The following is a 13,496-nucleotide window of genomic DNA, read 5'->3' on the forward strand; positions in this document are numbered from 1 at the left end:
TACATTTTCCAAAATCAATAAGATTTTTGACTTAAATAAAATAATGAAATTATAATAAGTGAATATATACAATGATAAATAATTTAGTTTTTAATGAATTATAAGAAAGGTAAGCATGTTATAACAAATTAATTCGAATCATAAATTTGAATGGTATTTGGATGGGTTTTGTCTTCTTTATGCTCTCAATTTTTCAATTGCTTCACTGCTAGGCAGATGGTTTTGAATTACAATCAAGTAGTCGCGGGCATCAAGCCATGGCTAATTGTAGAAAAAGGCCAAGACAGATAGTCCGGGTGAATGAGAGGCAAATCTGGCATAAGCCCTTTTTTGGATTGTATAGAAATGATGTCATTTCATTTTTTAATAGATAAGTCTATCTATCGTCCGTCCATACGTCATTCCTAGGGCAGAACTAAGGTTGATAGTCATAGAATTAAGGGATGAAAGATTTGATTGATTTTGGGTTGACGCGTGACGGATCTAGGGAGGGGGGACTAGAGGGGGAAGTGCCCAGACGGCACGCCCAAAGGTGGCAAAACAAGTTAAAGAGCAAATTACAAAAAAAAACTTCCCGAAATAAGTACTAATTCAACGTTAGAAATTATCTAAATTATAATACCGGAGTGTTTTTTCAAGGTAGTTCGACGTGTTTAGTAGCCTCTGGCCTTTCCCTCCTGTTTCATATTAGGGGTTCATTTGTGCATTGAGATGATATAGTGATGTAATGGGTATGGGTGAGGTTTCGACGGTTGTCTGTTTCCCAGCCAGATAGGTATACTAGGTAGGTCCCCCTTTTAATAGTTCTATGAGTTTTCAGGGGCACCAATTAATGAAAATGAAGGGAGGTAACAAGTTTACTATTTTTAATGAAGACACTAAAAAGTTTTTTTTTGGAAATCCATGGAATATGTTCCAGCATATGTGTCTAATGACACGGTGACACTTTTATTTCGCTTAATCAGTTGCAATAAAATTCATATTTATGTCATTACTCCCTATTGAAACAGTTTTTAAATGAAAGGGGTCAGGTTTAAGCTACAGAAACTAACATTAATTGTTCCCAGGCAAAGTTAGCAAAATTATAGCTTTGGCTACATTTTTTTTTTTAATTTACGTTTAACGCTGAGATAGCCATTTTGTTCAAAATAGTCCAAAAGTCAAATAACTATGCCTCTGGGGTTGGGGATGCGGTGAGTTGTTAGTAGTGGTTGTAGTAGTTTTGTTTTTTTTACTGTTTTTTTTAATTAGACTCATACTTCTCAAAATGGCACGTCTATATACTTTTTTCTGTCAATTCTAGGGCTTTTCTGCTTTTTCAATAAAATGATTTCAAAATGAGTTCCATACACAAGGAAAGATGTCGGCATGGTTTTTCAGGGTCTTTGCGTTTAACATCGTGGTGAGGGTAAGGGAAGTTTGCGAGGGTTGTCCTTCCCCTCCCTTCCCCCTAAACTGAAAGCTAAACACACACTAAACACTTTGTATCTGTATGGGATAACGACTTTAAAAACAAACTTCTTCCTTAGCTGGAAGTATTTTCCCCTGAAAAGAATTGTATCCTTCCAGAAGGTTATTTTCGGATACGCGTATGGCTTATTAATAAACTGTTGTTTATTAATAATAAAACTATTTAAAATATATATTATAAATTATAATAATAAAACTATTATTAATAAACTATTGTCTTTGGGTTTAATATCATGGTGAGGATAAGGGAAGTTTGCGAAGATAATTTTGGAGACCACACTGCCTTTCCATGACGATAAAATAAAAGTTCAAAATAGGGATAAAATCCTTTTTAATAGACAGTGTATAGAAATTTACAAAAATACCAGATATTTCGGTCTCATATACAGTGATATATGTGACCGAAATATCTGGTATTTTTGTGAATTACTATACACTGTCTATTAAAAAGGATTTTATCCCTATTTTGAACTTTTATTTTATTGGGAAGTTTGCGAGGCTTGTACTCCCCCTCCCTTCTCCCTAAACTGAAAGCTAGACACACTAAACAATTTGTTTCTGTATGGGATAACGACTTTAAAAACAAACTTCTTCCTTAACTGGAAGTATTTTCCCCTGAAAAGAATTGTATCCTTCTGGAAGGATATTTTTGGATACGCGTATGGCTTATTAATAAACTGTCGTTTTTGTTTTCCAGGAATTTTTGAAATTTATGGATTTGAAATTTTTGAGAAGAAAAGCTTTGAGCAATTTTGCATCAACAATTGTAATTAGAAACTTAAGCAACTTTTTATTGAACTCACGCTCAAATCTGAACAGGAAGAATATCTAAGGGAAGGCATCCAATGGGAGCCAATAAAGTACTTTGACAATAAGATAATTGTAGACCTTGTCGAAGAGAAACACAAAGGTGATTTTCTTCTTTGTTTCTCTCTCTCTCTTCACTCGTTCTCTCTATGCCGTTCTCTTTTTCGCTTATCGGTTTCTCTCCCTCTTTCTCTTTCTTGCCTTTCTCCTTCTTTAATTCTCTTTCTTTTCTCTAGTCTCCTCTTTGTCTTACGCTGGCGAATATAACTCCGGATACAAACTTAAAGTACACTCTTTTTTTTGTACATTTAGGCAAGTTCTATTTTATGCTGCGTTTCAGCTACAGAAATATCCCTAGGGTTATTTACGCAATATAAAATCCCGACCCTCATTTTATTTTTGTTAATTAAACATTTTATTCTATAAATACTAAAAAAAGAGGCATTGCTTATACTGCATTTACATCTGCTATTTTGCGTCAAACTTATTACCAAGTGATGTAGTGTCAAACAGCCAACTAAAAAGCACGTTAGATTGATTTTTTTACTACCTTTTTTTCTGTTTTTATTTGGATTGTTTGTTCTTTTAACTAGTGTTTATTTTTATTGGAAGTTTATTCAGTTTTACTTAGTCAATTTTGTCTCAAAATGTAAAATGTTGTAAAGGGCTGGGATGTTAAAAGACAGTTTGAAAGTACTGTAGCCCCAGACAGCTTAACACTGCAACGAGTGATAAAATTGCATTGTTCCAACAAAATATACAAAAAACGTACAAAACGACAACGCAGAAAAAACATACCAAATATACAAAAAACGTACAAAAGATATACAACACTGATGATGAGCCAAAACAAAACATTCAACCTCCAGTGGTACAATCCCAAATAATTTGTGAGTCTTGGGTTTGACAAGGTACCACCGAAATTATCAATCAAGATAAAGAAAATGGAATATCCGATTTACTTACTTTCATGAAAAACTCTTCCTGGACATTCAAGATTTAACAACGTTTCGATAACATGATCGATCATTCGATCTTCAATAATTTTAAAAAGGCTCGATGACATAGAAACAAGGCCGTACCCAGGATCTTTTTTCGGGGGGTGGGAGGGGGGTTACACAAAAAAAACTAAAAAAACGCATACACAATTTGTTTACATCCATTTTTGTTACGTTTTTTACGAGTCGGACAAACATTTCGGGAGGCGGGGGTTCAAACCCCCCTAACCCACCCCCTCTCTGGGTACGGCCTTGCATAGAAATCCAAATTTTAAGGGATTCAGTAAGCTAATTGGCTAAAATTGATTTATTTGACCCCAAGAGTACACCCTCCTATTTTTGGCTTTGGTCTCTTTTTTCAGTTTCACTTTATATGGAATCGTAGAGAAGAAAAATGATAAGGAATCACCAAAATTATTGGTTGCTGCCTCTACGGTAAAAGCGGTGACGGAAATTCTTTTGGAGGCTCTTTGAACTAATTATGCGGAGGTGAATAGTGTGGGATGATCTGTGGAAAGAATATTTGAAAGCAGCTTTGTTTGGCGTGACGCATCTATCTGAATATGTTTCCTGAAAACTTGACCTGAACTGAACCTAATATTAAACTGTATTCTTTGAAAATAATAAAGCCCGAAGGGGCTAATAGGATGTTAAACAAGTTTTATATACATGATCATAGAGATAAGACACTGAAGAACATGAATATGACCTTCGGAAAAAGAGATTTTAAGAAAAAATTTGAATTCAATTGGTGGTGCAAAGATAATAACTTCATATCTTCTTTAGAGTTCACTTTCTCTCCCGTCTTAAGCTGTAACCTGCAATTATCAAGTATTAGCTTCTTTGCTCACTTCTGTTTTTGGTTTTTACACTTTTTTGCCAAATGATTTTGAGTTCTAAGATGCTGCAGTCCAAGAAGCAAAAATAACGAAAATATGCTTTCTTATGAGAAGCTCCAAATTTTTGCAGTAATCTAGCTCTTTTTTTATTCCTATATTTAGGGCGCCAGGTACTTAAAGGTATCTGATATGCAGCTATTCATTTACCTCATTTTGAAACCTCGAGGTTTTAAATGTCTGTTGAACCTACTTTTGAAGGAGTCAAAAGAGGGATTTTCAATAATAATATCCACAGGAAGATTGTTCCAAATAGAAGTTTATTCAATGTAATAATAAAGCAAAATTAGTGTAAACCCCTATGCCTTCCCAAGGCCAGAACATAGTTTGCACTTTACTGAAAAAAATATAAATTTTTTTACTATTATAACTTTAATAAATCAAGTAATTTTAACATTTTGATTAACAAATATCAGTATAAGTATATTAAACTGACAATGCTCATTCTATTTGTATTTTATTCAGTAAATTGCAAATTATGTTCTGGCCTTGGGAAGGCATAGGGGTTTTGAGCCCTACTCATGTTAATTTCTGTTCGTTTTGAGTTTGACTCGATTATTTCCTGAGTTAAGGTGACACTCGGTTAAGGTGACAGAAGGGTGGAAACTGTAGGTGTCACCTAACCTAGAATCCGTTACGTTAAATAGCTTAGAGAATGGGATAGGGCTGGTCAACTAAACAGTCAACTAAAATTCCAAGAAACGTTTGAGTATCATGATGGTATCAAATATTATAACTGGAAGTTTGACCGCTTAAACATGACCAATAAAGGCCTCGAATGCCAGATCTGTAATATTTTCTACTATAAGTGTGTTCGGTATATTCTGAAGATTAGATTTTCTGAAAAAATTGGCAGTGACTGATATCATCTGCAATGGAGCTGGCCCCCCATATCAATTGTCACCAAATGCAAACATCTCTGGTTGATTCGCCAAGTATGACGTGCTGATGATGCGAAATCAATTTCATCCCTTAAGCGTCTCCCGCCGCTGTCTTGGAGGAAGGGAACGGGTAATAAAAAAAACCTTTCGGTCAAGTCCAGCTTGAAGGTACTTAGCTGGTTCAGGAGTTATGGCAGACGGAGGGATTGAGACAAAATATCGATCGTTGAGGGATCACCTTTGGATAAAGCCTTCTAGAGGTAAAAGCGTCACCGGACCTCGAACAACACGATAAGATCTTGCAACATGAAAAAAGTGCAAGCACTTGCTTCTGACGGTATATAAAAAAATAAACCTTTAAAAAAATGTTGGTCGGCCTCACTTTTTGGCTCTATGATGAAAGAAAGTTTAAGATGGCTTACGCCTTTCTTTACAGATGATGGATAACATAGCACCAAAACTGTGCTTTTGACCATACATCGGGGGCAAAATGAAAAGTGACTTCTCCCCCAAAGGGTTGTGAATATGTAACAAAAAAATTTAAAAGAAACCAGTTCTTTGTGAAAGGAAATTTAAAGAGATTCAAGTGGAGGAGGAGTGTTTTTAGCTCTGTTGGCTTAAGGCGGACTGACGCTCACAATAGTCTTTGCTAGTAGTAGCAGAAGGTTAAAGAGATGAATAAAGGTTAGCAATTAAAATAGGTAATAGAGTACCAGTGTGGCGAGCATTGGCTGTATTTGTCTGGGTCAGCGAAAGTTTCTAAAGAAAGAAGATAAAGGAACTGCTCTTACCTATTTCTTACGGCATGATGGATCTTAGTGTAATACTAATACTTTTAAATTTTTGCCAGGAATAATAGCCATAATGGATGAAGAGTGTCTGAGGCCAGGGGAATCATCAGATAGGACCTTCTTGGCAAAAATGAACAAGAATCTAACCTCACATCCTCACTTCATTAGCCATGAAAAATGTGATAATAAGGGAAGGAAGACCATCGATCGAGATGTGAGTTGTTTTTTTTTTCTTTTTTGGGGTTTGGTATTTTTTCGTTGAAACACCATAAAAAATTTTTGTTTCTAACATACATAACTGATGGCGCATTGATCTTCAAGTGAATATAATGAAGTAGTTAGAGTGGCAATATAGAAAAGAAAGCTCAACGGTAAAGAAAAGCTTAAAGATGGCAAAATAAAAACATAAAAAGAGAAAACTGAAATAAAACAAAACGATCGTTTAGAAATGGATTTTATTTTATTTTATTGTGCAGCATAAAGTTTTCGAAGTGATGATTTTGAGCTCGTTTGTTTCCCAATTTATTTTATTTTATTTTATTTTTTATTTTTTGCTTAAAAAATGAGCTTGAAAAATGATAAACCCGATATATACTTCTCTTTTTCACTTTTCACTTCTATTTTTCAATATTTTTCAATTTTTACATCTACTATTTTTTAAGAGACTTGGTATTCTGTCGATATCATTGTTTTTCTATGTCTATACTAATTTTCATGCTGTTCATACTATTTGGCTGGCTTCCAATGAATCACCAATCATATATGAATTCTTTCAAATAATGTAAAACTCTTCTAGTTGCAGCATTACTTTACTTGAGAAAGTGGAGAATGGGTTGCGGATTAGGTTCAGGCCGGATGTCATTGTGCTGATCAAAATCTGTGTTTGATCCTGATTTTGGAAACGTACAACATACCCACCATTATAGTAAAATTTATCTATGAATCGTTTGGAAAAAAATTGCTAATTTTATGGTTGCTTTGTCCAGGGGGATAAAGGTGATTGTATACTGATTTTGAGCATATGTGGTTTAAACTGTTTTTGTATTTAAATTGCCGCTGTTTAATACGTGTGAATCAAAAATGGCTTTCTTCCCCTCCGGAAGACAAAAAGTTCAGAACTGTGTATTTTCCCAGAAATATATAACGTTTCCTTGAAGTAACAAGGTTTTTTTTTCAAATATAAGGGAGCAAGAAGAACCAAGAATAAAACAACTAGCTTACAACTTATTGCAGTACCAAGCTACCTGACTCCAGCACATCAACACACACTCCGTCTCTACCCCTATCTTTTCCAAGCTTCATTCGCAACTTCCTTTAATTAAGTTTCATTTTCATTCAAACCCTTTTCTATGCCCTTTCCTACACTGTTCGTGACGTCTTTGAGATGATGTATAGTTTACTATGCAATTTATTCTTCGCGAATAGATAACACTCTTCAAGGCCACCCTGCCACTGAGCTGGAATTTACCGTTGTTGTAAGGCAAACTCGTGAAAGACACGCCTCAGGATGCACGCAAAGTTTCTCATCCGGGAATAGGGATGGAGGAAAGAGCTTATGGTGGATCGGGTGGAGCAGCCATCTTACAACAGCAGTACATGTCTAGCCTTGCATGTGCACCTTATTCTAGTTAGGCTACGGCAAGCATTTAAGAACTATTTATCACTTAGAAATTAAAATACAGCCACTATGTCAATGGCACTAGAATGAAGAACTTCAGCCGTCATTATGGCTACCGTACGAAATAGTAAGAGAATGCCATACCCAAATTTTGGCTACGGGACGATTTCAGCGTTTAAAAACAGGAAAGAAAAAAGACTATGTATTAGTCTCTGAAGTTTCACAAGAAAAAAGGAAAGAGAAAATTTCTAATGGTCCCGTTAAAAATGAGAAATTCAAATGAACAAAAATATCGAAGGAAAGTAAAATGTGGAAAAATTGAGCATTTACATCTGCTTATTGTCTTTTTCCCTTTTAGGAATTCAGAGTTTTACACTATGCAGGAGAGGTAACATATAACGTCAATGGCTTTTTGGACAAGAATAACGACCTCCTTTTTAGAGATTTAAAGGAAGCCATGTCCAACGCCAAGAACATCATTGCGAAGGTAAGTAACAACGTAGACATATTTTATCCACTTTTTTATCGGAGCATACCGATTATATATGATCTAAAGTTGCTGTTGATTTAAGAATATCTTCACCCCCCTCCCCCTTCTGGATCTGCTATACATTGCAGAGCTTCAAAAAAAGGCTTTAAAACATATTTACACCCTAATTAAGACAAAAAAAACAAACTAGATATCCTTCAAAGATGGCTTGAACGAGGCTAATTCAGACATGTCTGAAACATCAGCCTTCCAAAATACCCTATTATTCAAAAAAAAACCACTAAATTTTTGCAAATCTGTGTTTTTTAAGTGAGAAATTAATTAAATTATGAAAGGAATAAGGTGGGGTATAAGGTATAAAGTAAGGAATGCTTAGGAATAAGGGCGAGAGAATGAGTAAGAACCAAGTTTAGAACCCCAGACATGTTTTAGGGTTAGCACCACCTTTGCTGATGTAATATATAAGGCGGTTGGTCTTATTTTATCCTATAAAGTAACATTTAGTCTTGTCTGCATTTGTTTGTTGTGCCATAGAAATAGTTGCTTTTAATTATCAAGATTAACGAAGTTGTTGATGGTACCACGAATAATTTGTACAAATCGTCAAAAGTCATATAGGCTAGTGACACATTTGTGATCATCCATAGTTAAAAAGGTTGGATATTTACTTGTATATTTAAGTATATTATACATATGTTTCATAGAATATTCTATTGCATGATTATGATGCAATTTAGTATTATTTTGTTTATCATATGTGTTTTTCAAAACCAAGAATAATGTTATATCCTGAAGTTGTTGATGGTACTATTAATAGTTTGGCAAATTGCCAAAACTCATATAGGCTAGTGCCATATTTCTGATTATCCATAGTTGAAAATACTTTGATTTTGACTTGTTCTTTTTAAATTTAATTATCTATATATATTATAGAATATTCTCTTGTATGGGTATGATATAATTTAGTATTATTCTGTTTATCATTTGTGTTTTTCAGTTACGGCTCGACCTGTCTTCGGTCAATCAATCAATTTATTTAACTTCAAAATTAATAAACAAATAAACTGCACCATAGTTTCTTGCAAGGCTTCATGGCAGGGAAATACCCCATTAGTTTTGGTAGTGATTGCCCTCCCCCCCTCATTGAACTACATGTTTGTACAGCACAGCATCTCCTATTTTGTAGTTTTCTATTAGCAATTTTACTATTTTCTATTTTCCAATTAACTTAACTACTAAAAACATACTCTGCCATCAGAGCAGTTCCTTGGGTTGGTGGTACCTGGGGGAAAGAAATAACAGCGCTCCCTCCCGACTCAAACATAAGCAAAAAAAGCAAAATCAAAGTAAAAAATTGGATGAAAGTGGGCAACCCCCAGCCACGGTGCTCGGGGCAGCTGACGTTGTTTGACTCCCCCCTCTCTATTTGAACGGCCCTGTCCATCTTGCCTGCTCATAGGGTTGGAGTGCGGGTGCCTGAAAAATAGTGACTTTACACACATATGCAAACCTCCCAAATATTTGTTTCAGGAAACTTTTACGAAGAGTGAGTTAACTAGTAAGAAACGTCCGGACACAGCAGCAAGTCAGTTTAGAAACTCTCTGGGGCAACTGTCTGTCATCCTCAAGTCAAAAGAGCCATCCTACATACGTTGCATTAAACCAAACGATGACCAAGTCCCAAGTAAGAACCTGGTTAATTGAATTATTTTCAAGTGTCTTTTTTTTATATATGATATGATAGGTTTTTTTTTTTTTTTTTTTTTTTTTTTTTTTTTTTTTTTATGAACCCAGGCTCGTAGGTATAAATTTATTGGTGAAAAAGGATTGACAGATTTGCCGAAACGGCTAAACAAGTGAATCGAATAGGAAATGCATGAAAATGCGTGAAAGTCTCATGATAAGATCATGACACTTCAGGTGGAGTTCTTAGGACCCAGACTCCCCATCACCCCTGCTTGTGTTCCTGCGCGAACCATTCGTAAGCAAAACCGCTTAACTCTAGTTCTAAATTTTTAAAAAGCAGCATTTGATTGACTCTTATTTTTATACCCCCCCCCCCCCCAAAAAAAAAAAAAAAAACAAACAAAAAACAGTTGTCACACTTTTTGGATGAAGGACCTGGGGTCCAGAGCCCCCACCCCTCTCGATCCCGCTTACGTACCTCCTATAAGCATTTGTAAGCAAGGCAAGTTAACTCTATTTTAAATTTTTTAAAGATATAGCATTTGATTTACTCTTAACTTTGTCTTCCCACAGGAAATAAAGAATTCATATTTTAGGGCATTCACTCAAAATTCGAAATTGCTGATTTAGGGAACCCAAGAACACAAGAAATTAGGGTCAATACCCCATAACCAAGAAAGCCATTACAATTTTTCTTTTCAACCGATTGGAATTGCTCTATGCTAAATGAACCCATAAACACAGTGTCGATCCTTACAAACTGAAAAAGAGAGCTAAAGTTTTTTTTTGCCGCGAAATGAAGATGGTGAAATGGATAAAGCGGTGATGGACAAAATGGATAAAAATGATAGAATAGCCAAGGCGCACGATGCGTTTTTTTTTCTTTTTTTTAAGTTTTTCAGTTTTTAACACTATGATTATTAGATGTATTGAATGTAAGACCCTATGATTATTAGATATGATTAGATGCAGAATGGGAGATGTAGAAGAGTAGAACCAGCATTAGGATGGCCACGGTAATGACAGTTGTCAAGCATCGCTCTGGAATAAAGATAGTTCGAAAGGTGGAGGAAGACATGCTAAATGCTTTTCAGGGGAATTTTCTTAGGGTAGTTTTAGTTAGTCGCTTGATTGACCGTTGAACCAATAAGCTGTAAGTAACATGTAACCTGATCTCATTTTACAGTGCTATAATGAAAGAAAGTTAAGAAGACTAGGATACCTTTTGTGGATGAAAGACGATATTACTACTACTACTACTACTAACAACTCACCGCAGCACCAAGCCGCCTGAGGCCAAGACAGCTACGCATGCTTCTCCTCCATCCCAGTCTATTCAAAGCCTCCCCTTTTACGCCCTCCCACGAAGTTCCCATTTCCTTTAAATCTTTCTTTATGACGTCCTCCCACCCCAGACGAGGACCAGAAAGACGATATTGTCCTTCCGCAATATCCATTTCTTCAAATCGCACTCTTTGGTGATCTAGGTTTTACCTAAGAAAAAGCGGGACTTCTGCGAATGGGCTGAAAACAGTGCATCAGAAAAGATTCAAATGAATTAGGAATTGGAATAGGACAAGAGAATTACAAAGCTATGAACATAGCAGGGTGGGGAAGGAGCTGCTCAGAAATGTTGGCCTCAGTACTGCTATGGGTTGTCTATAGTAGCAGACGAGTAGTAACGCTGTTAATTCTCTGGCTTTCAAGAGTTATAATAAAGCTTTAACGCAATAAAGATCTGCCAAAATTTTAGCATACCTCCTTTTTAAGAACCGGACGCCCCAGGTGAAACCCCTGCGAAATGACAGCAATTGGTTCGGGTGAGTATCCAAGAAAATTGAGACTCCAAAGCCCTGGGGTAGGGAACATCTGAAGGGAGATGAAGGTCTATTTCAACTTTCAGTTTTGTATTTTAGGTTGTTCCTGTTTAAATATTCAAGCTAAAAGCAATGAATTTCGCATAAACAAGCTTGAAGCCATTGAAAATGGAATTGACTTCTTCAATCTTAACGAAACTTAATAACTACCTGGAGAAATAGATTAAAATTTGTAGTCTTACAGTCTGGTTATAGGGTTGGCATACTTTGACCTTGAATACCAAGATTTTTTTCAAAACACTCTTTAGTTCATGAAATATAAAAGTAACGTTTAAAAAAGCGACACGATATTTAAAAGTTAAGCGTGTTCTTCTATAGAGTGCATTAGACCGAAGTCGCAAATAAAGAAAGATCCATTTACTGCGGAAAGTTGCAAGACATAAGATTAGTGCCATCTTAAATTTAGAAGTTTTTCTGCAAATTTGTACTTCCTAGGATTGATAATTGTGATTCTAAACCATTTTATTATTTGCACATGCACTTGATTGCTAAATAGTGTTGAATTCTTGTTGACCGGTTTTCTATCTTATCTTATTTTTGGAAAGATCTCTGTCAGCTTGGATTGATCAGCTTGAGATTTGATTTGCTCTAGGAAGTCTTTTAAAATCTAAACCGAAACCATTGACTTCAATTACGCTGCCCTTCTGCTACCTAAGCTCGAAATCCAGCCTTATGTCCTAGGTTGTATCCCTTCGAAGTAAAGTGAGTAGGTGGCAGTCTTGACAGTAGAAATTTTCTCGGGAGCTGAAGAATATGTTTGGTGACATTAAAATTAGTAGACGTACCTGAACTGACAAGGCCCTACGCAAAATCCATTCAGACTAATTACAGACGGCATAGAAGATGTGTTACGAGCAGAAAAGGAGTGATTATCATCACTCAAGATGAAATCTATTGTTAAGTGGTAAGAAGCGGGCTTTGATTTCATTGCTTTATGTCTGTAATGTATTTTATTTTATAAATGTATTTTATAAGTCAAACAGATTATTCCTTAACCGTTAAATTCAACACTATTTCATCAGCGCCTTCTCCGAAAAATTGGCAAGCTGAGGTACTCATTCGGAAACGTATACACCCCATCAGTTTCGGGTCCTGGAGCGTATGTTTGATGGAATGCCTGACGGCCCAGTCATGCACAGCGGGGGAATTGTTTCGTTAAAGAAAAGATATCATATGCGATTAAGAAACCTAAATCAACGGCAATGTGGAAGGCTCAGAGATTAGAACTCCTGAGGACGACGATTCTTTCTACTTTTTCAACTCTGGGACCCTTGATGGATCTCCGTATGGTGGAGTGGGCATCATTTTAAGCCCCCTATCAGCGAAGTCACTTCTAGAGTGGGAACGTATCTCACATAGAGTAGCAAGAGCGCGATTCAATGGCCACCTATTCAACATATCAGTTATTGTAGTTTATGCTCCAACCAGAGAAGCACCGGAGAGCGAAGCAGATCTTTTTTACGAACTTCTAACTTGTACACTTAAGAAGGTCCCGAAACGAGACCTCATCTTTATTATAGGTGACTTAACGCCAGAATTGGGGGAAAAAGTATCCAATGCTGAGTCTGTCATTGGCCACCTCAGTCTTGGAGCTAGATATAGCAGGGGATCAAAACTTCTTCACTTTGTCATGACGAATGATTTGGTCATTACCAATACCTTATTCAAACACAAGCCCAGCCACTGATCCACATGGCATTCAAGAGATAGTTGGGCGAAAAGCCAGATTGATTATATCCTCATGTCCCACCGCTGGAAATCAATGGCTAAGAATAATAGATCGTACATTGAAGCAGATACTGGGTCGAAGCATGGGTCGGATCATCTTCTAGTCAAGTTAGATCTAAAGTTACGACTTGCAGCACGCCCCAAGAGGAAATTTCCACGAAGATTTGATACCAATCGATTCAATCCTTATATCCTTTTAATCCTTAGATCCTTATATACGACAGGCATTCTGCTTAGGGTTGTCTAACCGCTTT

At 36.1% G+C, this 13,496-nt stretch overlaps 1 protein-coding gene across 1 annotated transcript in view; it reads left to right on the forward strand.

The window, feature by feature from the left end:
* Myo61F (unconventional myosin 61F) overlaps positions 1-13,496 on the forward strand; it is a 76,028-nt gene that overhangs the window by 16,864 nt on the left and 45,668 nt on the right. Inside the window, 4 exon segments of the mRNA XM_089086247.1 lie at positions 2,168-2,380; positions 5,903-6,057; positions 7,820-7,948; positions 9,482-9,635. Coding sequence (XP_088942373.1) covers positions 2,168-2,380; positions 5,903-6,057; positions 7,820-7,948; positions 9,482-9,635 — 651 coding nt within the window.

This window comes from Artemia sp. Qi Xiang Cuo, chromosome 3 (assembly GCF_049724085.1).
Source record: "Artemia sp. Qi Xiang Cuo chromosome 3, ASM4972408v1, whole genome shotgun sequence".
Taxonomy (NCBI): Eukaryota; Metazoa; Arthropoda; class Branchiopoda; order Anostraca; family Artemiidae; genus Artemia; species Artemia sp. Qi Xiang Cuo.